The sequence below is a fragment of the Harpegnathos saltator genome, unplaced genomic scaffold (genome assembly GCF_003227715.2).
Source record: "Harpegnathos saltator strain DR-91 unplaced genomic scaffold, Hsal_v8.6 scaffold830, whole genome shotgun sequence".
Classification (NCBI taxonomy): domain Eukaryota; kingdom Metazoa; phylum Arthropoda; class Insecta; order Hymenoptera; family Formicidae; genus Harpegnathos; species Harpegnathos saltator.
Window position 1 is genome coordinate 78,668 of NW_020230683.1, and position 26,780 is coordinate 105,447.

At 51.8% G+C, this 26,780-nt stretch overlaps 2 protein-coding genes across 7 annotated transcripts in view; one reads left to right on the top strand and one right to left on the bottom strand.

Moving 5' to 3' along the window:
- Window positions 1-14,900, bottom strand: part of NLG-5 (neuroligin 5) — a 42,060-nt gene extending 27,160 nt beyond the window's left edge. The window contains exons 1-2 of one of the 4 annotated variants that reach the window (XM_025307148.1): window positions 14,727-14,900; window positions 1,776-2,079 (exon numbers count right to left, since the gene is read on the bottom strand). In XM_025307148.1, coding sequence (XP_025162933.1) covers window positions 1,776-1,881 — 106 coding nt within the window. In that variant the 5' untranslated portion in view covers window positions 1,882-2,079; window positions 14,727-14,900. Of the gene's footprint in view, window positions 1-1,775; window positions 2,080-11,685; window positions 11,877-14,202 lie in introns of those variants that run through there. The other 3 variants (XM_011143348.2, XM_025307146.1, XM_025307147.1) reach the window with 3 other exon arrangements.
- The window catches only part of AP-1mu (adaptor protein complex 1, mu subunit), a 42,219-nt gene extending 16,032 nt beyond the window's left edge, over window positions 1-26,187 (top strand). The window contains exons 1-2 of one of the 3 annotated variants that reach the window (XM_011143337.3): window positions 23,606-23,930; window positions 24,199-26,187. In XM_011143337.3, coding sequence (XP_011141639.1) covers window positions 24,210-25,478 — 1,269 coding nt within the window. In that variant the 5' untranslated portion in view covers window positions 23,606-23,930; window positions 24,199-24,209 and the 3' untranslated portion in view covers window positions 25,479-26,187. Of the gene's footprint in view, window positions 1-23,605; window positions 23,931-24,198 lie in introns of those variants that run through there. The other 2 variants (XM_011143335.3, XM_011143336.2) reach the window with 2 other exon arrangements.
- The last annotated feature ends 593 nt before the right edge of the window (window positions 26,188-26,780 follow it).

Consider the following 26,780-nt stretch of genomic DNA (forward strand, 5'->3'; position numbering starts at 1 on the left):
ACAGCGTCGGAACGAGCGCGATCGATCGATAAACGGGACCGGGGCTTCGCGGACGGACGTCATCAGCCCGGGCGTGTGTCGCACGATCGTATATTAAGCAGTTCTTATGGCGATTGTTAATTGCGTTCTAATCGTCGCGAAATCCCTCCTCGATCGCCCCCGTACGCGCGCGTACGACGTCACCTCTCGCCCCGGTTTCGACGAGAATTGACTCTCTTACGACTCGGCTACTAATCGGCCGAGATTCACTCCGACAGCGGCGCGCAATCATCATCGTCCCGACGAAGATTCGAATAACTTCCGCGCTCCCCGCGGAGGGAGAGGTCCCTCTTTTATCCGTCGTTTCACGGTCGCACTGCGAGAATTCCCACGGACATTGCACTCCTGTTTTTCGCGACCTGTTACTCCTCTCTCAGTCTGGCTGGCGCTCGCGCTTCTCTCTCTCTCTCTCTCTCTCTCTCTCTCTCTCTCTCTGTCTGTCTGTCTGTCTGTCTCTTTCTCTCTCGTGCGCGCGTAACTCTCGGTTTTTAAATTTAGAGAGTCGAGCCGAGGATACCGGGCGCCTGGCGGCCGCTTTACGTTGCAAATTCGCCTTTATCTTTCATCGCGCGGCGAGAGCGGCAGGCAACGTGCGACGTAACGCGTGCGGCTGCTCCCGGGCTGATACTACCCCGGTATAAAGGTACTAATTACTTTAGGACTAATTACTTTAGGAAGCAAGTTGCGCCTCGCGCGTGTAACACTATAGGGACGCGCATAAATTGTCGGTCCCGATAGATAATGTAGTTGAGAAATTTCGGGGGGAGAGAGCGGTTGCCGTCGAGCTCCCCGGAACTTCGCAACGCGCAGCACGCCCCGACGTAACGCGTTACCTTCGCCGTGTAATTTTTGCGGTGGCGCGATATTAATCGCGGTCGATTGCACCGCGAGCGCTGTAATACGCGTTAACGCGTAATTTTGTTCGGGGAACAGTTTGCGAAATCTTTTTTCCTCTCCCCCTCGCCCCGCCCCGCCGGTGTTCACAGTGCGCGAACGTTTTCGTTTAACCGACAAACGTCGTTAATTTTTTATAACAGGATTTTTTAATAGTCCGTTTGAAGCGGCGCTTGCACGGGTGGCTGTGTGTGTGTGCGTGCGCGCATGCGTGTGCGGGGCGCCCGGGTGTTTTTCCCAAAATAAATCCGCGCGGATTAATCGAGAGTTGATAATCAAGTTGCGAGGCCCCCTAAGCGAGACCCCGCGCCGCTTAAATAAGCGATGAATCGCGAAAAGGAGATAATTTATGCAGTCGCGCAAAGGTTGAACTTTCATTAACCGGGATATGCAGTAGCTTCACTATCTTCCCGCGGAATAAAGATCTTCATTAAAACTTATTATCCCTTTTATTCTGCCGGAGATGAGATGAACTTTACGTTAGCCGCGGATTACTTCGACCAACAATAGAAACGTAATTTCCCATAGTTCCTTTTTTACGAAACTATTTATCGCGCGTTCTTGTTCACCTCTGTGTGTGCGTGTGTGCGTGAGAGAGAGAGAGAGAGAGAGAGAGAGAGAGAGAGAGAGAAAGAGAGAAGAAGTTTCGCCACCCTCTCGGGGGACATCATGTGTCGTCGCGAAATTTAATTATCAGCGCGGCGCTACTGCGAGAAAGCGAAGAATCAATGGAGGTTCCTTCGGACGTTGTCGCTTCCTCTTTCGCGACAAGCGCGACCCTTTCTCGGGCCTTTTCCGACTGGAATCTCTCATGCGAAAAGATACATGCTCATACCGCTCACCCTTACCACTTCCGGGTATGTACAAGTTGAGAAAGAGGCATTCCTCGCTCTGATTCGTCAGGGAGGCGATCATCTTCTTCAGCTGCTGGTATCTGCCGAGCGGCATCTGCAAGAGCGCCGCGGTGTCATTGGTGATGTCCGGATAGTTTTGCGGGCACACCGTGCCGAAGGTGTCCGCCAGCTTGACGCCGTTCCAAGGTATCGGTGAGATCGGGGCGCGGAACCTTAGGTCTCCCACCGGGGCCGCGGCGTAGGGTATACCGCGAAACACTTCCACGGGGTCCAAGTGCCGGCTGTTCAGTTCCTGCGGCAGAGCACGACGAGAACGGTCAATCGAATGCATCCCTCGCCACTGCGACTGTCTCTAACCGGACAAAACACCTCGTGTGCGACTTTGGCGGCGGACACTCTGGCGGACAATTGGGAATTACTTAATAGGATTATATTCCGTTTAGCCGTTTAGCTTCTCGTCCAGCTTCTCCACATTCTCCCGCAGCCCCACTTTTCGTCCCTCCCTCTCCCGTTGCCGTTAAATCTTGGAGTGTGAAAACTTGCACACGGAATGTAAAACCTGCGCTCTTATTAAGCGAATCGATGGCCGACAACAAGCGCGACACCTCCGCGTATCCTCCGTAAATGGCCGAAAATGGCCATTCCCGAAGTTTGAGCTCCGAGAACTCGGGAATTTGTGCGTTTCGCCTGCGGCTTGTTGAGAACACTTCGCCTTTGCCCGAAGGCGTGAAAGGCTGAAGAACGCCGGAGAAAACATCCGATCGCCCGGTGAGCACGGTGGATTCTCCAGACAGGCTTTCAAATTGCACAATTGCGCGCGGTACAAGTTTCGATTAAATTATTCGATGACAAGAGGAAATTGTCGCGCGGAGGAATTAACGTTTCCGAGTTACTTTCGGCCGCGACGCGATATGACACAACGCGACTTCGAACGAGCGCTTCGAGAGGGGTTGATTTCACCGAATTGGATCGGGTTGCGATATATCCTCCGCGGCGCGGAGCCACGGACGGATATTCACGCTTACCGATTCTATCGATGCCCGGGGACAGCTGCCGGGGAAATTGATAAACATAAAGTCGCGACATTTTTAGCCCCGTTTGACACATGCAAGTGGCTCCTCCTAAAACGTGCGCGATGCAACAGCGCGAAGATACATCACGCCGTTGCGCGGATCTACGGGGGGGAACAGGCGACCGCGGACTGGATATGCTTTCTCTCTCTCTCTCTCTCTCTCTCTTTCTCTTTCTTCCTGTCTCCCTTGGCCAAGCTCTCCGCATCCAATATTCATCTGAGCGTGTCGGAAGTGCGACGTGCGAATGACTCGGAAGACACTCGGCTCGCGCGTGCCGGCGCTTTCTAAACGAGCCGGTGATTAAAAACGTCGCGCTAAAAGGACGAGAAACCGTGGGATTCTCGCGCTTTTGACGCAAACGTCGCGATGATCGAAGCGCCGTTGTGAGCGGACGTCTACGTAAAGAAAGAAAAGGAAGAGAGAGAGAGAGAGAGAGAGAGAGAGAAAAGAAAAAAGAAAAACCTCCACACTTGTATCGTTTGAGTACCGGGAGATTACGTTGAAATATTAATCTGATCGGATCGAACGTTCGAACGGCGAGAGTCGCGCGCTTCGCGGCGTGATTACGCTAATGAGATTACCCCAGAGAGACATTTGTGCGCGGAAACAATATACGCGAAGCCGATCGCGCAGGTGAGAGCCTAGTGGCGGGCAATCCTTCTCGCGCGACATAATCGAGCGGGAAAAATTGCCATTAGGTCGCATCTTGAAAGCAATTATGTTAGGAGGACCGATAAATCTCGTTTGCCGCGCGCCGACGTTAATTGCACCTCCGAGCGCAATTGGGAAAGGGCCGCCCCCGTCGAAATGGGCATCCTATGACTCTCGTCCTGGAAATTACAAATTTCTATTAACGTTCCGGCGTCGCGCACTTGTCGGAGGAGTGGCGAAAAAAAAAAAGGATAGAGAAGAATGTCACCCTGTTGAGGGGCGTGAGAGTGGATCGGGCTGACAGAGGAGAGGGCTTGAGAGGAAACGTGATGGGAAAGAGAGAGAGAGAGAGAGAGAGAGAATCGGAGTTATTTGATTCGACACTTTCGATTGCATTAAAAATTTAACGCGCGTCATGCGACTGCCGATAACAATCGGCGCTTATCGAAGCTTCCCGGTAAAATCCCGGGTGGATGACGGCGATGACGTCGGATGAAATATTAATTTCGCGCGATTTTGGGTTCGCGAATTTTGTCCCGGCGAGTTGGCTCTCCGGCCGTAATTGACTCTTGCGCGCGCGGGATTGAAAATCATCAGCGTGACGCGACGCGAGGAGGGGGCGGGAAAGAAGACAATAGTGTCGCGGTGACGCAAACGTACGCACACGCGGATTCGTGAGATCGCAAATTAGTCGGAAATTGATCGGGAGAGATGCGTTTGTCTCGCGCTACCAAGCGATACGTCCGGGGGGCGCACTTTGCGTTTCTGACGTGCTCTTTAAACGGATTTCCGTCGCAGGAGTTTGGCGAGATCGCGAAATGGGAATGGAAACGCGACCTCGGCCGAGTCTCGAAAGAAACCCTCGCGCGCGACTCCTTTGAGAGCGCTTTTGTCGCCGCCCGTCGTCGGGGTCTTGCCGTCCGAACTCGAGCGAAATGTCGCGCTGCTCTCATAATAATATGCATAATTGCGTCCGCGATGACGCACGGGCGCAGCTGCTTATGAAGCTGCGGAGGGCGCGGGGGGCGCGTTTCGATCTGGAAACAGGTCGGGCCGGCTAAAATCCGAGGGTATCGACCGTCCGCTTAGACGCGACCCCATTTGTTTCACCGACGATACTCGCGCAACCTCCTTAGGGATAAGTTTACCAAGACCCGGAGAGAATTTATTTGCGAGTCTATTTAAATCAGAAGGAAGGGACATCGAATTTTGAAGCTAGATATAACATCTGTCATGCCGCGTGACGAGGTCTTCCTTTCCGTGGGATTTTACGACGCGTGTTCATTCGTAGTAACATTTGTTTATACCTTGTCGACAATGCTTGAGGTAAAAGCAGAAAAGTTGCACGTATCTGAACGTGTGTGTGCGCGCACGCGCGCTCGCAAGTATCTCCGTCTCCACTGAAAAGGGAATTACATGCGAGATAGGCCGTTTCCGAGGCTATTTTTATGAATTTTTTTTAACAGAAACGGTAGCATCAATGGACTTGAAATTTTCGCAGTGGGATTCATTGATGTTCAAAGTATAAAGTAAATTTGTTACTATCTATATATGTATGGAAAGTACATACATATAAAACTTTAAACGCGTTTATCTGAAAACACCAGCTTCTTAAGCTACCGACACGATTACGCGAAAATTACTGAATTACGAATAACTTGAAATTTTTCGCAATATACAGCAGACACGTAGTTTTCGCCCCTACCTCGAACACAGTTACATTTCATTTTATTTATTTTTTTTAAACATGATTACAGGTTGAAAAAAGTTTCATTTTCGATACTTGTTTTTGCACAGTCAGTATTTTCCCAAACTTGGCTTCACTGCCGTCATTTCGGTACGGGCTACAATGGTAACCGTATATTTTAAAAATCTTTCTCACTTTTTGGTCTCAGAGTAGCGAGAGGCCCGAAATTATGTCGACACGGCAAACACAGAGCTCGCAAACGGATGATTGCGTTTTTATCTATAATTACAAATTGGATCAGCTCTTGCGGTTCACTAAAATTCATTTTATACTTTGAACATTAACGAATACACTACGAAAATGCCAAGCATTTCCACTGATTTTCCCCTTTTCTGTTAAAAAAAAAAAATCATAGAAATAGTCTTGGAAACGACCTTCCGCATGTAATTCCCCCTTTAAAAGGTCCTTTGATTCGGATAAAATCGAGCGATTACGCGTGATTGAAAGGCGCGTCGATTCGCAGCTTTTCCAGCTCGCAGTGGCTGCGTTCCACGTGTGTTCACGTAAATATTAACATACGTCAAGCTTTGAAGCCGGTTACATCGATGATATTAGCATGTCCATTAACTGCACTAATTTGGCATGACGAAACCGCACTAGAGAGCCGGGGTCTAACATTTGAGAAAATTCGGTAATGTTCCCGGGGGACGCGACTCCGCGGCCACGCACGCGGGAGAATCGCTACGAAATACCGGGAATTTACGTCGCTCATATTTCAGCCTTTTTGCTCATCGCAGCCCGTGATAAGGGGCGAACTAACTGTCCGCACAGGTAAAAACGTAAATTCGGTGGATTGCGAAATTACGTTTATGTAGTTGAGATAACGGGTCGATACGCACACGCCGCGTTCTCTTACCGTTCTCGCAGCGCAGCCGTTCCTCGCGATCGAGCGTACCCGGCTCGAATAATAGTCAGTGGTGATAGCGCGATAACGGCGATAACGGCGGGGATGAGACTTATGGCTGGATTATTGCCCCCGTCTGCGCCTTTCGGACTTTGCGGGACTTGGACGCCCCGCAAAGAGGGAAGACGCCGGGGGCGGCAGCGGGGGGGGCGGGGAAACGCGGAGCGTTTCGTGGGCGGACTGCGTAACGGTGTCGGTGAATTATTATAATCTCTCGGCGTGAACGGGGCGAATTTTATTTCGAAATCAGTCGCCCGCAGACGTGATCGTAATTCTCATTATTTCCGGAACGCGGAGAAACTTTCCGCGTGTGCGAAGGCGAGACGCCGCCGGGGAAGCCGATTTACTCCGGGCGAAGCCGATTTACTCTCGGGCAACCGGATTCGCGAAAAATGGAAAAAAAAATAGCGGACACTGCGGAAATTATCGGGCTATCTATATCGACGTGTCCTCGTCCGGGGCGGGGAGAGGGAGGGGGAGGGGGGGAAAGTTATTGCAAATTGAACGAAGAATTCGTCATTAAAATTAAGCACCCGCGGGACGTCGCGCACACATTTCCAATCTCGATGAAGGGACAGCTGATGATGCAATTATCTCTGTCTTTCTCCCCCCTCTCTCTCTCTCTCTCTCTCTCTATCTCGCTTGTTCCCGGAGGTACTCTTCGCCCTTTTGCGGGAGAGAAGCACGAAAAACGACGAGCCCGGACTTCGTCGAGTATCTCCGGGACAAGCTGAAGAGTTCGGAGGGTGAAGGTGAAATCGTCCGTTTCCTTTCTTGCTCCTTCAATAGAACGAAGGGGAGCAGAGGGAGCGATGAAATAACGAGAGGCGGACGAGCGGGCCGGTCGTCGCCCCGAAATCTCTCTCTCTCTCTCTCTCTCTCTCTCTCTCTCTCTCTTGGATACAAAGTGAAATTGATGGTCCGCATTTACCGGCGCGCGTCGGCATGTCGGTGGAAACACGCGAACGTTACGCAGATAGCGATGCGCCGTCGATCTCATCCGGCGTGTATCCCGTACGACGGCGTTAATATAAAAGGTGGATTCGCCGGTGATGATGATAACGCGCGCGACCTACGTGCGTAATGTACATTTAAGATAAACAACGATAAACGAGGCCGAATGAGCGTGTACGGATGCGAAAGCAGCGCGATACGCCAGTGTTTATTTAAAGACAGCGCAATTACAATGGTTTACTGATTTATTATTTCGTGGTCGTACACACACACACACACGCGCGCGCGCGCGCGCGCGCATGCGTACGTGCGTGCGGGCGGGCGTGCATAAATGCGTGTTTCGCAACTGTATGCCGGCCGACAATTTGCATATGCTTATTCGTTCCGCGACAATTGCCACCCTAAAGGGATTGTTTACATTTCTCGCGCGATATTCATTAGGTCTCATCTCGTACATACAAATGATAACGAGCGAAATAAATTTGGTTACGTCATAAATTACGGATGCAACAACAACGGCGCGAAGGACAGGACGTATAACGTGCTAAAGCGAAGCAAATTAATACTGCGTTTCTGGCATATTCGCACGTACGCGTTTAATTGCACCGCGGCTACTAGGAGTTTCGCATTAATTAGCGGCGAAAATTATGGTCTCGTTTTTGTCATCGGGATTATATCGCGATTAAATCGCCGGGGGAGCTTTTATAACGTATACTTTCTGAATCGGAACCTCCAATCCCCCCCCCCCCGCCCAAATGTGCCGTCTCGCTCGCTCCGCGACACGTTCGTTCATACACGTTCGTTCGTTCGTTTGTTCGTTCGGAGTTTCCGGCGCGAGTTCAACGGATTTGAATATAAAGCCACGGACGTTGGAGAGAGAAGGAGAAACACGATTATACGCGGCGCTTATCGAGTCGAGCGGCCGCGTGGCTGCGCGAGGCTAGGCGCGATAACGCAATTACGCGCGGTTTGTTGCGAGCTGAAAGAAAGCGAGAAAAAGGAAGAGGGAGCAGCGAAGATTCTCGCGGTTGATTTAAACGGTACGATAAATTACGTAAATTCGGGCGACGCGATAAATTATGCGCCGCGCGACAAAGGAAGTCGGCCGGAAAAATGGCGAAGATACGGAGAATTTACGTCACCGTGGCGCACCGTGCGGTCCGAGCGGCCAATAATGGCCGCATGGAAGCTTTTGGCGGTGAAGTTATGTGCGCCGGCCGCGGCTCAATGAGTTATTACGGCACATAAATGTGAGAGAAATTTATTAAGCCTCAAAGTCGCGCGCGCACGCGCGAAAGTCGACTTTCCGCCGACTTTTGCCGGATCTTCCCTTGCGAGACGGATAAGGGAGAGAGGTGCGTCCGCGTTTCCGCGGAAAGCCTTGAAAGTGTGCTTCGCAGGAGGAGGGAGCATTAAGCCCGTGTCACACTACGGATTGAAGATGAAGGATTGCGGATTGAAGATTAGATTTCGACGACAAATCAACGAACTTCGGTTTCGATTTGCTTTCTTCCGATTGGTCAAATTTCAATCTTCAATCCGCAATCCTTGATCTTCAATCCGTAGTGTGACACGGACTTTAAGCGCCTCTCGCGAGGTTGCATTTGATCGGACGCGCCTCGCCGATTCGCGATGTTCCACGTTCCCGCGGAGGCTTATCGCGCGAGCCTTTCTTTTGACTCCGGGACTTTTACACGGCGCTTGCGGGCCGCGTCGTGACGAAAAAGTACGAGGGGAAGGAGGGGAAGAGACGGGGGGAGGGAGGGGGCGCAGGAAAAGCAAACAAAACGAACGTGCGGCCTCCACTCGCCGCGCGCCTCCGCCTCGACTCTCCGCCGTTCTTGGAAAATATTTCCGAGATTGAAATTCCGGCGATGAAGAGGCGGGCCTAGGATTTCGCTACAAAGGCAAACTGGCGATACGCGGCGAGGGTATACACTTTCGCGTGTCGTTCGCAATGCCAATTGGCACGGGCGTGTTCGAGAGGGGGCGCGAAAAAAATGTCGCGACGGGATATATCATGCAGACATCTGCGGCTCACATCTTGTCCGCTCTCGTCTCACCTTGTCTCATTTCGCCTCGCTCCGCCTCGCGCGGGAATTATACGCATCGTGAGGGAAATTTATGAAGCCTCAAACGTATGCGCTTTTCACCGGGATACCGGGCCGGTGGAGCTCGTGCAACCCCACGGCCGCGGTATAACCGTATTAAAATGCGCATCTATAAATAATTCTTCTTTCGCGCGCGCGCGTCTCCTCCTTCGTGACGGAGGACGGGCGGGAGGGAGTGGAGATCTAATTAACGCGCTTTTCATCGCCCAGACTGGCGGCCGGCGCGACGGGGATAAGTGCACGAGAGAGAAACGACGCACGCTTGCCCGTCGCTCTCGTCTTCGCGGGGTATTACCCGGCTTTACGTTCGACACACTCGCGAATCCTGAGGAGGAGACGAGCGAGCGCGCGCGCGCGCGCGCGCGCGTGGCTAGTTCGAAGCCGTAAGGTTCGCCGTAAGCGGGCGGATCGAATTTTCCGGCGGGAAATTTCATCGGGGATTCTGCATGCGCGGGAAAACTCGATATTCCGCGGTAAGCTGTATTTCGTAGGCGGTTGATAAATATTCCGCGCGTCGATACATCTCGCGCTCGACGTGCGTATATATAACCGCGTATAGAATAACGGATGAACGCGCGCGCGTCCTAAGCCCGCTCGTAGTCCGCAATCGTAATGATAATCGATGGCGCGCGGTCCGGGATGCAGCGCGGCGACCGCTTCTCGGTATACCTGAGGTGTACCTGAATGTACCTTGATATATACGGTCGGCAATATGCAAAACAATTCTGCTTATATATCACGCCGCCGGAGAGGAGCGCTCGCTCGTCTGTCTGCTGCTCGCTCTCTCTCTCTCTCTCTCTCTCTCTCTCTCTCTCTCTCTCTCTCTCTCTCTCTCTCTCTCTCTCTCTCTCTCTCTCGTTTGTCCGTATGTACGTACACACGTTCGTTGTGTAGCGAAGCGGCGTTTGACAGAGCAATGTTTTCCTGCCGGCAAAACGTGCAGCACTCGATCGCGCGAAATGGACCGAGGGCGCGAACGCGAAGGTGTGCGCGCGCGCGCGCGAGAGAGAGAGAGAGAGAGAGAGAGAGAGAGCCCGGGCCGAGCGAAGCGGGAACAAAAACGACAAGCGTGAGTTGCGGCGCGTTACGACGTAATGTAAAGGCCACGAGGCGTCCTGAGCGAAAAAGTTTTCTCGTTATCCATCCATCCGCCCGGAGACCGTCGGGCGAAAAAAGGCCGGTAAATTGCGGATCCGCAATTCCGCCAAAGCGACTGCTCCATACGGCGACTGATCCATACGGATGTTTCAATCGCGACGACGACGACGAAGACGCAGACGGAGACGACAGCGGCGGCAGTGTTGCCCCATAATCCGCGGGCGCGTCTCATTCACGGCCTCAATCCCGACGATCCCTTCTGTGTACCGACAAAATGAGGCGTTGAGAGCGACGGAGCGGATCGAGTCTGAGTAATATCCGCCGCAGGACGCAGGACTTTGTGTTTTAATTGGATCTCTCTCGGCTCTCTCGGCTAAGTATCGCGATAAGGATACCGCTCGCCGCATACGCCGGATCGACGGACGAGCGCTATAAATATTTCACCATCAAACTCGCCATAAATATTTAACTCGCGTCCGAAATATATTTCACTCCGTCGGTCGTGCCATCGTCACTCTTCTTCGTTTGTGTCTGCCCACCTCTCCCTCTCTCGGTTACTCTCTTTTCCTCCCTTTTTCTTCCTCTTCGCCCCCTCCCCCCTCCTCCTCCTCTCCCGTCCGCTCTCTCGTCCTGTCGTCGGTGTAAATAAATTTACATCGCAGTCGACGCGACGTATCGAAGTTTCGCGCCGTGGCGGCGCACTCGAGGTATTTCGCGCAATTTACAGCGTCTTACGGCGCGATAACGCGGAGACGAAATTGCGGGATTGCAGTAATTGGCTCGGGGGATTAACGCTCGCGCCCGTTCTCGCGATCGTTCCCGACGTGCTGCAATTTCGAGAGCGAGAAAACGCGATTCGTAATTTCGCGCGCGGCGCAGCAACACTCGCCGAAGCAACGGCGGCGACGCGCGTAAATATATCGAGCGTCGCAAAGTTAAATAACGATCGCTACGAGATGGAGAAGGAGAGACAGACAGACAGACAGACAGAGAGAGAGAGAGAGAGAGAGAGAGAGAGAGAGAGAGAAATCGCTGCTACATTCGTCGAGTGTGGCGGACGATTCCGTGCGAATTGATACCGACTGACCCCGATATCGAATTGGCCGATTTCACTCCCGCGACCGCGAGGCCACGGTCGCGCGAATCGCGAAATCATTTTCGCCCGTGATATATCCCGCCGGCGCGTCGCGCCGCAGTTACTTCAACGCCAAGCGCGCGAACGAGTCGCGCCAACACGCTGGCGGGAACTGCGAGCGGTTATTGGCTGCAGGAGGCAGAGGGAAGGGAGGAGGAATCATCGGACATCCATCGATCCGCCTCTTGTCGATATGAATATCTATTAGACGTAATTGATGTCTACCATCAGGCGTAGCGAATGTCGCAGTAAACGTCAAATCGGCCTCGCCTCGCTCTGACTGATCGGTGTTGTGAAAACGCTTCGGCTCCGATAGACGAGCTGCCAGCGGATTGTCTCCTGAAAAAATTTCGCTGTCGTTGGAGCCATCGGAGATATCGAACCGCGCTCTCGTTCTCTCTCTCTCTCTCTCTCTCTCTCTCTCTCTCTCTCTCTCTCTCTCTCTCTCTCTCTCTCTCTCTCTCTCTCTCTCTCTCTCTCTCTCTCTCTGGTCGCTTCGACCGGAGCGTATTGGCTGTATGCGCTGTGTGTATCGGAAATAGCTGGATAAAACCGGGGGATTTTCCCGCAGCACGTCATTTCAAATTTAATTGTTTTAATTCCGATTGCGAAATTCCCCGCGAGTCGCGCAATGAAAGCTTGTTTCAGCTGTAATTGTTTTACGTTGTACCCTTTGACGAGGACCTTGTTGCGTTTTCTTTTTCTCTTTTTCTCTCTCTCTCTTTCTCTCTGTCTCTCTCTCTCTCTCTCTCTCTCTCTCTCTCTCTTTGCATTCTCCCTCTCCATTCTTTTCGAGAAAGTGACGTTTGGCTAAAACAGAAGAAAAAAGATACGGCGAAAAAGAGAGGAGTAACGATCGCGGGCACGTGTGTTCTTGGTTAATTAGAGCTCTGTAGCGCGTCGAGTAGTGCAAGGAGGTAAAGAGCTATCGCTCGGTTCAGATACTTAGCAGGCAAAAGGAACTTTCAACGTGTCGGGTCGACAGCAAGATTTAGATGCGGTAATAAGTTAAAGGGACGGGAAAAGAGAAAAGTGACGCGGCTGGCGAGGAAGGCGGGGGCGGTCTGCGAAGTTTGTGGGAGTGATAGGAGGACAGTAACGCATTTAATGAAAGAGTACGGGTGAGGGGCATGAGGTGGAGACGGAGAAGGGGCAGAAAAAGGAAAAGATGTTGAGTACTGAGAGAACGACGAGTTAAATTGGATGGAAGAAGTGATGAGAAAGGGAGAGAAGGGGAGAGAGAAAGAAAGAGAGATAGCCGCAGAGAGAAGAGGGTAAAGATGAGACACGGGGGGGGAGGGGGGATAGAAGAAACGGGGAATACAGAGAGAGCGAGACGATCAAATTTAGGAGGCGGCGCAAAGACAACGCTAATGTGGAAATAATTAAAGTCGCGAGATTAATGCACCGTTGTGCACAAATGCTCTGCGGTATGTTAATTGGAGGGCATTAAGCGCCGTAATACTTATTTCGGTCTTTCTTTCTTTCTCCGAAGGCAGATCGCGGATGATGAATGATCGCGCGAGCGATAAAAAATTTCGCGAGACGGAAATGTATGTGTGCGCGTGTGTGTGCGTGCGTGTGTGCGTGTGTATGTGTGTGTGTGTGTGTATTGGCGCACTCGGCAAATACTTTGTAATTTCCCTCGCGGCGACAGATACGTGTGCATCGTTAATATTTCCATTATCATTATTATCGTTGCAACGTCCATCGTACAGATGAGCAGCAAATTGTTAATATGAATATTAATGCGCTCGCTGGTGGAGCATTGTCAATACGAAATACCGTCGATATTATCATAATTATTCTAATATTAGTTAACAAGATATTTAACTGGATGCATGCATGTACATGCGCGCGCGCGTTTGGCCAAAATTGATTCACAGTTCGTTTACGAATCGCGGCGGGAGATTAATTCCGCGTCCAAGATATTATCCCATTCTGTACACACGGTGTCCAAATATCCATGTCATCATATCCAGCATCATCGTAACCGCTGCCCGGACCCTCTGTAAACAGGAAGAATAGACCTACGAGCAAAATAGCCGCGAATCGATTTCTGCACGAACATGCACACACACACACACCACACACACACCCCCCCCCCCCCCCCCCCCCCCACACACACACACACACACACACACACACACACACACACGTCAGCTTGTCTATCCTCAGCGCGAAACTCCCGTTCACCTCCGGCGCGACTCGTTGAAACTCACGACGCAAAATTGTCGCCTTCGCAAGTCTCTCGGCGCCTTGCCGTGCCGCCGGCGGGACGAATTTCAATTTGAAGGTCATAAAGAACGCCACGTCGCGCGCGCGAGTAATTGACGTTCCCGAACATCCGCGCGGCGAACGTACCGCTCGGACGTCGAACGGAAAAACCTGCGCGTCGACCCGGCGATAAATCTCCGCCCTGGGCACGGTTGCGCGCTCGCGTTTCGAACGCACCGCGGAAACAGCGCGACGCGACCGGTGATGCCGTCGACGAGCCGATTCGCGATACCCAGTATTTACAAGCGGGCTCGAGCCGTGTCCGGGACGATGCTCGCGCGCGTGTCGAGTTCTCCTCTCCACCTGCGGGACACCCGAAATCCTGTCGACGAGTTTCGCCGTTCGACACCCTCCTCTGTCTCTTGCCGACCACTCTTGGTCACCGCCGCCGCCAGCACCGTCGGGAGGCGCTCGCTCCCACCCTGAGCGACCGATGGTCGGAATGAGAAAAGAATCGACACATACCTGAAGTATTCCACGTATCTGTCCGCTCTTGGTCTCGACGATGCGCGAGGCGTAGCGGGTCACTGGCTGAGAGGCTGCCCGGCCGTTGCCGGTCAGGCTTGACAGGACGATCAGGAAGACGACGAGTCCTATGCAGGAGCTGCGGATAGACCTGGGTCCGATCGGACTCCTCGCGGCCAGCGGCCGGCTCCGGGCCGCCGGCTGGCATGGCAGCAGCATGACAGCATTTGCTGGCGGCCACCTGCAGCGACGCCACCAGCATAACCGTGCGCGGCGACCTTGGTCGTCGAGGTGTCGGTGAGGACAGCCGAGGTCTCGAGAGAGCCGGCCGGGGCGGGGGGCGAAGGGGGGGCGAAGGGGGGGGGGAGGACGTGTCACCCTGGGGGAGAAGGAGCGCGAATTCGCCGCGGACGGCCCCGCTAATTCGCCCGGTCGCGCGACTTCCTCGTGCCGCGGTCCGCCGCCGTAGTCCGCTCGTGCATCGCGCTCGCGACGCCGCTTTTATTCCGCCGACCCCGACCGACCGTGGTCCAAGTTAAATTGCTCTCTCAAAACATCTCGGATGAGAATGGCTCGGGCTCGCGCCATGGGTTGCCCAGCTCGCGCTCGTTCCGTGCACGTCGAGATGCGGCGGGACGTTGTTGGGCGGCCACTCGGCGAGGACGTCGGTCTGTAAGCACAAACGAGAATCCGATACAGCGTTTTGTGTACGCTTGTGTGTGTGTGTGTGTGTGTGTGTGTGTGTGTGTGTGTGTATGTGTGTGTTTGTGCATTTGTGCACCGCACCCGCGGCACTTCTCGTTTCTTTTCTCAGCGCGAGCGGCACTCGCGCGCCGCGCGTTTATTAAAGCGACGAGATAGAGATTAAAATCGATCAGATCGCCGTTGCTCTAGCGAGAGATCAGCGAGCAGACTCGCGCATCCCGGCCTGTTCCGCCGCGGGGACGCGCTGGAATCCACTCCGCGTTTGTACAACCAAAGCCGTCATCCGCGGGAATGGGCTTTTGTCCACTCTTATAATTACAACAATAGGCTTATCTGTGCGAACGCATCTCTCCCGGGGATTGCCATTCGTCATTTCTTGCTTCTCTCTCTCTCTCTTTTTTTTATTTTTTTTTGTTAAAAAATCGTTGATCCATTGGATGCACCGCGTCCGGTTCCGCGGTGAATCTCTCACACTGCATGAGGCACGTGACGCGACACGATGCGGCGATCCGATCGATCGTCGGCCGCTTCTGAATTTACAAAACTCGGGGCGCGCGCGAATCTCTCGAGTACGCGGCGTACAGCGCGACTAAAGCGCGCTTGTTAATTGATTCTGCCGTGCGATCCAGGCGGCAACGAAGTTGCGTCTCGCTAATGAAATCCGAATTTATTTCTCGAACGTCCAGACGACGGGGCTCGCTAAATCATTCTCATTCGTATTTTTTCTCTCTCAAGTGTAAGTGTTCGTTCTGGTCTGACAGACGTTCGGAATAATTAACCGGGATAAAAGTTCTTCCCTCTCCTCCTCCCTCCCATAGCCAGGTAAATTGTGATCGATGCAAGATGCGTTTTCCTTTCTCTCTCTCTCTCTCTTCTTCTTCTTCTTCTTCTTCTTCTTCTTCTTCTTCTTCTTCCCTCTTCGGGGAAAATGACGAATTCAGTCGATCAGAATTGCGATCGCAGTCTCTTCGCTCGCGCGAGAGCTCAGTTCGCTCGAGAACTTCGCTCGCTCGTACGCAAAAAGCACCGTCGAACTCTCTCCGCCATCAGCGAGCAAACCACCAAGCGCTCTCAACGACGACGGCGACGGTGGCGGCCGCATTATCTTAAGTTCCGCGTGGCGTCGTGGAAACGAGAAGAACAGGGAAACGCGCGGAATATAGCGACTGGAGACGGCGCTTGATACCGCTTAGAGAAAGAACAAGGACCAGCTGCGGCCGGGCGAGGGAGGAGACGCGGGAGGGTTGATAGCGAGGCACTGATTGCACCGAGAAACTTACCCTCCCCGCAAGACATCTCGCTGATCAACCCTCTCCTTCTGGTTTCAATCTACTCTCGTTTCCGCACCGCCTACTCACCCCTCCCCCTTCCTCCTCACCCCGTCGCGGTGCACTTCTCCGCACCGTTTCTACTTAGGGTTAACGGCGACGGCGACGACGGCGACGACGGCGACTACGACGACGGCAACGGTGCCATGTCGTCGCTTCATCGGTCCGAACTTTCTCTCGCCGCGCCGATGGCTGATTTAAATTTTTAATCGCGACTACATTATCCATACCCCCGCGTCCCCCCCCCCCCCGATAGGAGTCTTTCTCTCTTTCTCTCTCCCTCTCTCTCTCTTCTCTCTCTCCGTTTCACTTTCTTTCTTCCTCTTTTCGCTGCCCGTTGACAGCAACAGCCGCGTCGGCGGCGCGTTTGTTAATTCGCTGCTGAAACGGGAAATGGATTAATTAGAAGGCAGATTGCGGAATTATACACGTAGTACGAACCAATTTCTCCGGTCGGTACAATCGCGAGAGCTGCGAGGAGGTAACGCGCGCGCGTCATCGCCGAGCGGCAATTTCTCACTCGAAGAGGCAGGGACCGCCGCGATTTTTGTTCTTTTCTTCTCGTTTGTTTCAATCGTCTGGTCGTTTGGCGAGGCGTCTTAATGGATTTTCTCGTTATAATGTCGCGGCGCGTGCGCGCGCATAAAAGAGACTCTCGTGGCGTACATAAATGATTAAACTCTTAAGTGAATCCACTTAGTCGGCGCGGTTATGTTTCGTCGCCGGTTGCCGAGGCCAGCCGGAGCAGCGTCGGTGGGTTTGCGCGTTTTACTCGCGTAATATAATTTATCTCGCGTAAATGGGTGACGAAGGGGGGGGGTGGGGGGGGTGGGCGGGCGAGCGAGCGAGCGAGCGAGCGAGAGGGAGGATCCACGGTTTCTTTTGGCAACGGCGTCACGCCGTACATCCTGTAACCATTCTGCGCGGTGTACACCGACATCTCGGTGGCGCGGAACGAAAAATTGACGACGATAATAAATACGGGACGGTCGCGCCACCGGAATAAGTTCTTACGATAAATTACAACTTTGATATTCAGAACTTTCCGGGCCCCTTCGCGGGAGAAATACGAGATAGGAGTTGCCCGCCGCTTCCGGCTTATTTTTCGCGATTCGACGCGCCGCCTCTTTCCTCTCCCTCTCCCTCCCGCGTCCCTCCTCCTCCATCACCCAATTGCGTCAGCAGGAAAGCGCGAATTATACTCGTCGCTTTGACCATCGACGTCACTCTTACCTCCACTGTCGGGCCCGATTGGAAATCCGCGAGAATTATTAATTGTAATCACGCGCGAGGAACGTTCCGACGAGAGCGGGCCGGGGAAAGGAAGGGAAGGGGGAGGAAGAGACAGAGAGAGGGAGAGAGACGGAGAGTCGAGAAGTCAAAAGTAGGCTCTCCGATCGCTATGGAGACCACGTGCGATTGCTTAATCCATTATGCATCTTGCCTAACCGATTTAACCGACAGCGCGATATCGATCCTAATGAAATCTCGGCGTAAGAGCGGTGTGTGATCGATAATCGCGATTAGATCGGCCGGCATGGGTCAACTCGGTTATCGCGTAGTGTGTGTAACGCGCGAGACTTTCAGTCGTTCTGGAATGGAACCGGGGCTAATTTAATTCAAGCCTCAATTATCGGCCGTACCGATCCCCCGGGCGGCTCTAACTTTCCCGCCGCCCTCCGCCTCCTCCTCCTCCTCCTCCTCCTCTTGCTTTCTGATATAGCTCGCTCATTCCCCAGAGGAGCGGCTCCAGGAATAGACGTGTAATATAACTGCGTTGCCGACCTCTCTCAACCTTGTACGTACTGCATCACTTTATCTTCGGTTTGACGTTTCATTCGCGTGCGCGCGCGCGAGCTAGCGAGGAAAATATCGACACCGACGAGAAGCTCTCTTTGGTTCTCTCAGGGTTTAATCTTATCATTTTTCCGGAACCCTATCAAGCCCCGACCCATGGATGTTTCGTTTCGGTAGCTTCCACGAGCGTCGAGACGCGCGTTGCCGATTCGGCTGATCGTCAGCCGCGAAAAAGGAAGGAATTAATATTCATTAAAGGGACTGGAGGGTCAGATTGCTGAAAAATCGTGCTTGTTTCTGATAATATTTTGTGACGAACTGAATGAATGTGCGAGAATGAAAATTTTAGGTATAGTTGTACAACATATGAAGAGCAGAAAAAATTTGTTTATTCACACATATATTCGTATAAATATACGATATATATAGCTGAAATATACTCTCCTTTTTTCTTTCAAGTTATCGTTTTTGCAATAATATCTCGGCTCTCAGTGGTGTCCGATCAGAGCGAATTTTAGCTAGAAATCTTGAGGAGGCTTATCATTATCCGGTGAACTACTAGAAAAAAAAATCGAACAAAATTAACAAAATGGCAGCTATTATTAGGAAAACATTCAAATTTTTCAGTTCTTTTACAATAAAAAAATTAATATCTCGAAATGAAATATTTTGACGGAGTTGTCTATAGTTCGCCTGAGAGCCGCATGAACAAACATTATTGCTTTAAAATTTCAAATCGATACGAAGCTCAGTTTCGGAGAAATCACTGCAAAAAGTTGAACAACAAAATTTCGAGAAAAACGCGCTTAAAATTTAAGTGGACGTACATTTATATGAGTATCTGTTTAAAAACAAAATTCGTCTACTCTTCGTATGTTATATAAATGCATGTAAAATTTTCATTCTTGCACATTTATTCAGTTCGTCACAAAATCATTATCAAAAACAAGCACGATTTTTCAGTAATCTGACCCCTTAATCATCCGTGGGAAATAGTAGCGCGCGTGGAAAAGGGGGGAAGGGAGCAGCACGATGGTGCATGTGATTAATTTTAGGGCGTATGGGAATTGTTCTCGGAATTCTTACGGTGCACTGCGACGAGTCCTCGAAATAGTTTAATCTCGAAATAGATATACGACAAAAGTTTTCAACCGTCTTCTTTCTCTCTCACTCTCTCTCTCTCTCTCACCCTCTCTAGATTTTTTCTTCCTCTTTTTTTATTATAGTCGAATTGTAACGTTGACTGATGAAAGCGCCCCCGTTATTGCGCTGTCTCTGCCAGCGTATTATTTCAGTTTTTGCAATAAATTCAAGCTGACATTTCGCCCCGCTGAAAATCCCACGACAGCGGTGATTCTATCCTTTTCGGCGGAGAAAGAGAGAAAGTGAGGAATGGAGGAGAGGAAGAGGTAAATTTTTGTCGAGAGCTTCTCGCTTCTTAACATCGCCGGTAATTCGCTCGTGCGGACTTAGTGAGTTTCCCAGATTCCTCAGAACGGTCTTTCTGAAGCGCTTCGCGGATTGGACGCGGTGCGAGAGGAGGCCCCCAAGAAGACGACGACGGTGACAACGACTGCGACGACAGCGACGACGCCGTCGACATTGTCTCTGTACCTCGATTCAGCGCCGCTCGTGCATGGTAAGAGCGAGCGCGAAAAAGAGAGGCGGACAAAGAGGGTGAGTTACGCCGGCGAAGGGAAGACGACGAAGGGAGAGAAACGCATTCGCCTTCGCACGCTGGAAGGAAGAACTCCTTCCGTCTTCACCTGCTGATGATTTGACTTTATAATCGAGTCAGCCTCGTTCAATTACAATGGAATCTCCCGTGGAATTTGTCGCAAACAGTGCGCGCGACTCAGCGCGCGCGCGGCCCGATCGTGCTCCGGTAAATATTCGCCCGGTTGGCGAATACTCCGCCGGATGCATAAGCCGTACGCGACGAATGATTTTCGAGCTCATGATTAATTCACGGTCGGGGAGTGTCGTTAGTAGCGCACGAAAGAGGAAACGCTGTTTAACCGCTGCGCTGTCGGACGGACACTCGCCGCCTTCGTCTGAAGTGTAGGTGTGCTCGGGAAAATATCGGGTATGTAACTAAATAATAACATCGCGTTAATTACGCGCGATGTGTACAATGTCGCCGGTGCGATGTCCGGCTGGTGCCATCGCGCCGGCGATGTAAGCGATACCGGTGTCATTTGCGTAATGGTATTGATCATTATTGCTCGCGCAACGCGCAGGTGATATATCGATAACAGTTTTATATTACCGTGCCGTATTACCGCGAAATATCTTCTTCACACAAATGATATTCGCGTATCGGTATCGGTATCGGTATCGCAGAAACATTATAACCGCGCGCGCATCGGCACGAACTAATTCGGGAACGCCGATTATTCACTAGCCCGATTATTGCTCCGACAGATTTTGACAAGTCTCGACAAATAACGCGTTTCACGGCTATATCGCCGAGACGTACTCGCGCGTAATAATATTCGCGGTGACGTTGCCCGCGGTAACCAGGGATCGCTATGAAATATTTATCAGGGTGCAGGCTACGCGTTTCACGTCGACGGCGACGGCGGCGCGGCGGCGGGCTGATATTCAATTGAAAATAGGAAATCGGGACTCGTGCCGGCCAAGCCTGTTTTCCTAAATACCGGGGAATGCTTACCGAGCAAACACATCCGGATGCATACGATCGGGGCGCCGTATGGATCCGTATCTGATCTCAATATTTTATGCTAAAACTACCGGAGAATTTGATCACACGCGCGAACGCGTACGCCGCCGCCCGTCGCTCATCGCGCGGTTAATGTATTCATTAGGACGACGGGGAGGATGATATTGTATCCCCCGCCGCCCGCACCGGTCATCCCGCGGCCGTCATCCGACGGACGGAAATATCGTCGCAATTTTTCGCAACATAAATTACGGCGGCGCGTTAAGCTCGATCGTCGCGATTTAAATTCATTCGCGTCGGCGAAAAGAACCGCTAGTTGAACCCTCCCCCCTCCCGTCCTTCTCGCCCGTCGGTATAATTTCATTGCTCTCTGGGATAACAGAAGGGTCGAAACCTCGGACAGGGAATGACGAAAAAAAGAAAGAGAGAGAGAGAGAGAGAAATTCTATCTTCGCCGCCGTGCACATCGCGCATTTTTTCCCCACATATTCACCGCACAGGAGCATTCGGCGAAATGTATCTCACCGAAACGAAGCCGCACAGTCGTTAAAAGGATAAAATTTTTTCGACGATAGCAAAAATATGTTGATCACGGCCGCGACGATTTTCTATCCGTCGCGTAGTCCCGACTCGCGCTCGCAATCGCATTTGTCGCTTCGCAGCGCTTCGATCAGGCTAGCGAAGTAAAGCTCGTTTCGGAATACCGACGGCGATGCTCAAGCGCGCTATCGAAATCGGCCGACTTATCTGCGAGCGCGGTGTTGAAAGTGTCGACGGTGATTGTTCGTTCGGTCGGTCGAAAAAGCGGCAGAAGGGCCAGCGTTCGTTGCCAGCGTTTTCGAGCTGTAGAACCGCCCGCGTCGACCTGCCGATCGTGTCGGCGCAAGCGAAAATAAGCGCGATCGCAGTACCTAATGGGTGCGTCACGCTGACCGCAGATAACACGGTTGGATCGACCGCTTGTGAATAGTTGAACGAGTACAGCGGTGATTTTCGGACGGCGGCCGGAAGCGCGCCTTTTGATGCCCGTTATAAACGTTCAATCGGTTAGACGCGGCCGGGGCTTTTACGCCGCGCACAAATCGCGTTTTAACGCTGCAGCGAGCACGCGGCGCGTTAAAACAGCGCTGCGGAATCGCGCGGTGTTCAATTAAAATACGCAACAAATCGACGCGTCGGCGAATGTCGATTACGCGATAGAAGAATAATGCGAGCGAGCGAGCGAGCGAGCGAGCGAGCCTGCCCGTCGACGGCCGCTTTTATTCCCATAATTTTCCTTCCGCGCGATTTACTTTTGCGACACGTAATATCGCGTCGTATATCGTATCACGGCTCGACGGGATAAGGGATACGGGTAAGTACCGATACTTTATGAAGCTGCAGTAGCTTACGGTTCTCTGTCGGCGTGAGCGCGAGCGAGCGAGAGAGAGAGAGAGAGAGAGAGAGAGAGCTTTTATATCGCGCGAAACGCGAAACGCGACGTGTCGCGCGTGTCGACGTTTTTCGTCCGGAAATGCGCGCGAAACGTTTTATTTCGACAGAATCTGTAAGCCGGCAATCACCGTCGACGTGTATTTGCAGTCAGTTTAATGCGACGCTATCGCGCCGCGTCTATCGGCATATTCGGCAGACAACGCGCGAGGAAAATCGATGGCGCCGCGTTGAACGTACGCGCGCCGCTATGTGTTTGTCGTTTGAGGGCCATTTGCCGATTAGTCGAAGATTTCGCGAGACGTTCAGTCACTCGGCCGACTAGCTTCTGCGCCGGACTGACTCTTTCGGCGACGCTTTGGCCGACTTCGTTTCTCTCGGTTGTTTCGGGAAGAGCAGAGGAAAAGGGAGGGACAGTTTGCCCCATGCACCTCGTATGTATACGAACGAATGTGCAGTTCTACCATCTCGCAGCCTTTATCGGATGGATGTTATTTAAATGTCGGGCGATAAGATCTGGAAAGCTCACTTCGAATATAAAAGCGCGCGCGCGCGCGCGATTCCCGCTCGTCGAATTTGCCTTGCAACACAGTCGTGTCTATTCCTCGTGTTTTCAAACTCGACGGTATATCCTGCCTGCAGCGCTATCGTTTTCTCCCGTTCGCGAAGTGGCCGCTGCTGAAATCTCCCGCCGAGATTAAATGACTTCCAGTTGTTCCATAGAATCTTAATGTCGGAGGGTGCTATTCTCTCCCTCCCTCCCCCCTCCCCCCCGCACTCTCCCCCTTTCTCTCTGTCTCGCTCTTCGCCGGAGAGATACAGCGCGCTTCCTACGAAACGGCTTCAAGTAGGATTTAATGTTTCGTGAAACACGGGGTACAGATTAAAATGCCTTAGTACGGATTTACCTCTGCAGTATTAAGCGCGATTTTCGAAATATTTGTACTCGCTCGAATGAGCTCGGATTAAGAGACGGAGAACGGAGCGCGCATAGTCTTATCGGGGCGTTTCCCTTCTTCTTAGATATTCGTAAATCCTCTTTCAGCGGGAATTAGGTTAATTGAGGCGGCGAGCAGAGTGCACTGTTCCGCGCGCGAAAAATTGCGGATATTGATCGCGCTCTCATGACCGCTGCAACATTTGGAAAACGAAGCGCTGCGAACGCGGTAAACGCCAAATTGTCTGATTCGACGCGAGTGCTCTTCCGGATGTGCTCTTCAATTGTTCAGCTTAGCTTTGATTAATGCGAGCAAATTTGACTCTCGTTATTCGCTCGACGCGATTCTCTCGGCAGTTCCGGACGATCGTCCGATTATCTCGCGCACTTGATCGAAAACTGCAAAATATCGACTCGCGAGCGTCTCCCTATTGTATGTACGACGCGTTCGAACGGCAGGCAGCGCCGCGGTCGATATGCCGTGTGAAGTTAGCCGCTGACGCATGCGCGCGACGTGGCGAGTCTCGAGCAACTTCGTGACAGTCCACAGTGGCAGTCTAGCAGCGCGAGGTGTTGTTGGGTTTGTTTTTTGTCGCTTGATCTTACCGCGTCGATCTCGGAGAAAAGCACGTACCTAAATGTAAACGGTAGCGAGGCCGTTCTTGAAGGATTCGCTCATTGCTCTTGCGGGCAACCTAGGTAAACATTCACGCACCTACGGAATTCCCCAGTGATTTCGTGTAAAGCATTTCGACACACAGTGAAACACACAGTCAAATTAATGTTTCGTCACGTATCTATTTCAACCTTGACCTTCGATTGACAGCATTATTTTTGCCTCAATAACGTACGCATCTCGGTTTCTGCAAGTTCGTATATTCCTGCGAATTTCGTGTGGAAACTGTGTTACTCTGGCAATCCTAACCTATACGTTCAAGTAATATTGGCTGCGTTCAATCTCAAAGTCACGCGTTATTCCGACGATAACAGTCGCTTTTTTGCAACAAATTCTACACGAGGAATATGCCAGAGTAGTCATCGCTAGTGTTTGTTTAAACGGATCTCGAGGCATTTTGCTGACACCTTTAACCTCTCTTTATTGTTTTTGCTTGCAGACTGAGACAAGATGTCGACGTCGGCGATATACATTTTGGATGTGAAGGGTAAGGTGCTGATCTCACGAAACTACCGTGGCGACATCGAGACTGGTGTCATAGAAAAGTTCATGCCACTGGTGATGGAGCGCGAGGAAGAGGGCAATCTCACTCCTATCATCCAGACTCCAGAATGTACATACGCATATATAAAATATAACAATCTGTATATCGTATCCACTACGAAGAAGAACGCCAACATATCCCTGGTGTTTGTGTTCTTGCACAAGGTGGTACACGTCATGCAGGAATACTTCAAAGAATTGGAAGAAGAGAGTATACGAGACAACTTTGTCGTCATCTATGAGCTCTTGGACGAGCTGTTGGACTTTGGTTACCCTCAAACCACTGACAGTAAAATTTTGCAAGAGTATATTACTCAGGAGGGTCATAAACTGGAAATTCAACCCAGAATCCCCATGGCTGTGACTAATGCTGTCTCATGGCGGTCAGAAGGTATCAAGTACCGCAAGAATGAGGTGTTCCTCGACGTGATAGAGTCGGTGAATCTCTTGGCGAACGCCAATGGCAATGTCCTGAGCTCAGAAATCGTAGGTGCCATAAAGATGAGAGTCTACTTGTCAGGAATGCCAGAACTCAGGCTGGGTCTGAACGACAAGGTTCTGTTTGAGTCGACCGGCCGCGGCAAGTCCAAGTCTGTGGAGCTGGAGGACGTCAAGTTCCACCAGTGCGTGAGACTGTCACGTTTCGAGAACGACCGGACGATCTCGTTTATCCCGCCAGACGGCGAGTTCGAGCTGATGTCGTATCGATTGAACACTCACGTGAAACCCCTCATATGGATCGAGTCCGTGATCGAGCGGCATGCCCACAGCCGCGTCGAGTACATGATAAAGGCGAGGTCGCAATTCAAGCGACGTTCGACGGCGAACAATGTGGAGATCGTGATACCGGTGCCGAACGACGCTGACTCGCCCAAGTTCAAGACCACAATCGGCAGCGTCAAGTACTCGCCGGAGCAGAGCGCCATCACCTGGATCATCAAGTCGTTCCCGGGCGGTAAGGAGTACCTGATGCGAGCGCACTTTGGCCTACCCTCGGTCGTCGGCGAGGACGTCGAGGGCAAACCGCCCATCCAAGTGAAGTTTGAAATTCCATACTTCACCACGTCGGGTATTCAAGTACGATACCTGAAGATCATCGAGAAGAGCGGCTACCAGGCGCTACCGTGGGTGCGCTACATCACCCAGAATGGTGATTATCAGCTGCGGACGAATTAGCCACTCGGCGCCGACGCAGCTTACGGTCATCATCATCCCGGGTTTTCTCCGGCGTCTCCGTTACTCTCGGCTGCGACAAGTAGCCGGTGCGCGTAATGTACGTTTTCCCGAGGTATTCAGAACCGATAATTGCGCTACTGCTATTACCGCTGCCACCACCACCGCGCGCTCCCACCTTTTACTCCCTCGAGATTCATCGCGACGCGCGAGAAGGCGCGCGCGCGCGCGCGCTTAAAAGCGACCGCTTCTCGAACACCGGCCTCGCGAGTTTCTTCTCGGTTATCCTTTCGGCGAACACACATTCCGCGGACTCAACGTTGCTCTGGAACCGCTCGAGGTGATCGCGAAGTGAAAGATCCTGAGCGCACGCGATATCGCGAATTCGAATCCGAGACTCGCTCACGCTCCTGAGAGTACTTAATTCAGACAACGCTCGACTCGACATCGAGTCTACTTTCTACACGCGTATATTTCCCAATTTATTTTTCTAAACACGATAACCCTTCTAATAAAGAGACGACTTCTAATAAAGAGAAAAAAAATATCGTTCCTCCCTCCGCGCTCCCGCAATACCCGCAATGAGAGATCGTACGAGAGAATTGGGAGTCATTTCGTAACACGTACGTTTGGCAAGGCGAGTTTACGGACAGAAAGCGTTTGATATGTATATGTATATGTAAGTAATAAATAGACACTAAATAGAGTATTATATCGCTAAGGATTATACATATATATATATATATATATATATATTACTTGTATGTGTCAGTATCACGATTCTCGATCGTACTGTAATCACTGTACATCCCTACGATAATAATGTGAGGAACATCATGGAGATACGTAAAGAGTTTTTAATAGAAATCCTACGGAGACTCCACGAGTCGGTCGATCGATTCCCATCGCTTCCAATTGTTTCCACTCTAACCGTAATAATATCGGTTCCCCGTTCGTCCCGTAGGAACATTCCTATTCCTCGGGAAATCGAAGATTGCCTCGTCGCACCGCGCGCCGCGTATCGAGAACGGCAAAAGTGCGCGCGCGCGCGCGCGTATTCGAGGGAGGGCGCGAGAGAAGAGAATAATAAAAAAAAGAGAAAACGATAAATATTCCACGAGAGCTCGTGTCTGCCGTTCGCGCGATGCAGGGACGACACGAAAACGCGATTAGAGCGAAATGGTGGAAGCCGAAACCTTTTTATTCAGCTTCTCCCTCCTCCCTTCCTCTCTCTCTCTCTCTCTCTCTCTCTCTTTCTCTTTCTCGCGACGCCGCTGAACACTCGCGCTCGGCCCGAATGCTCGC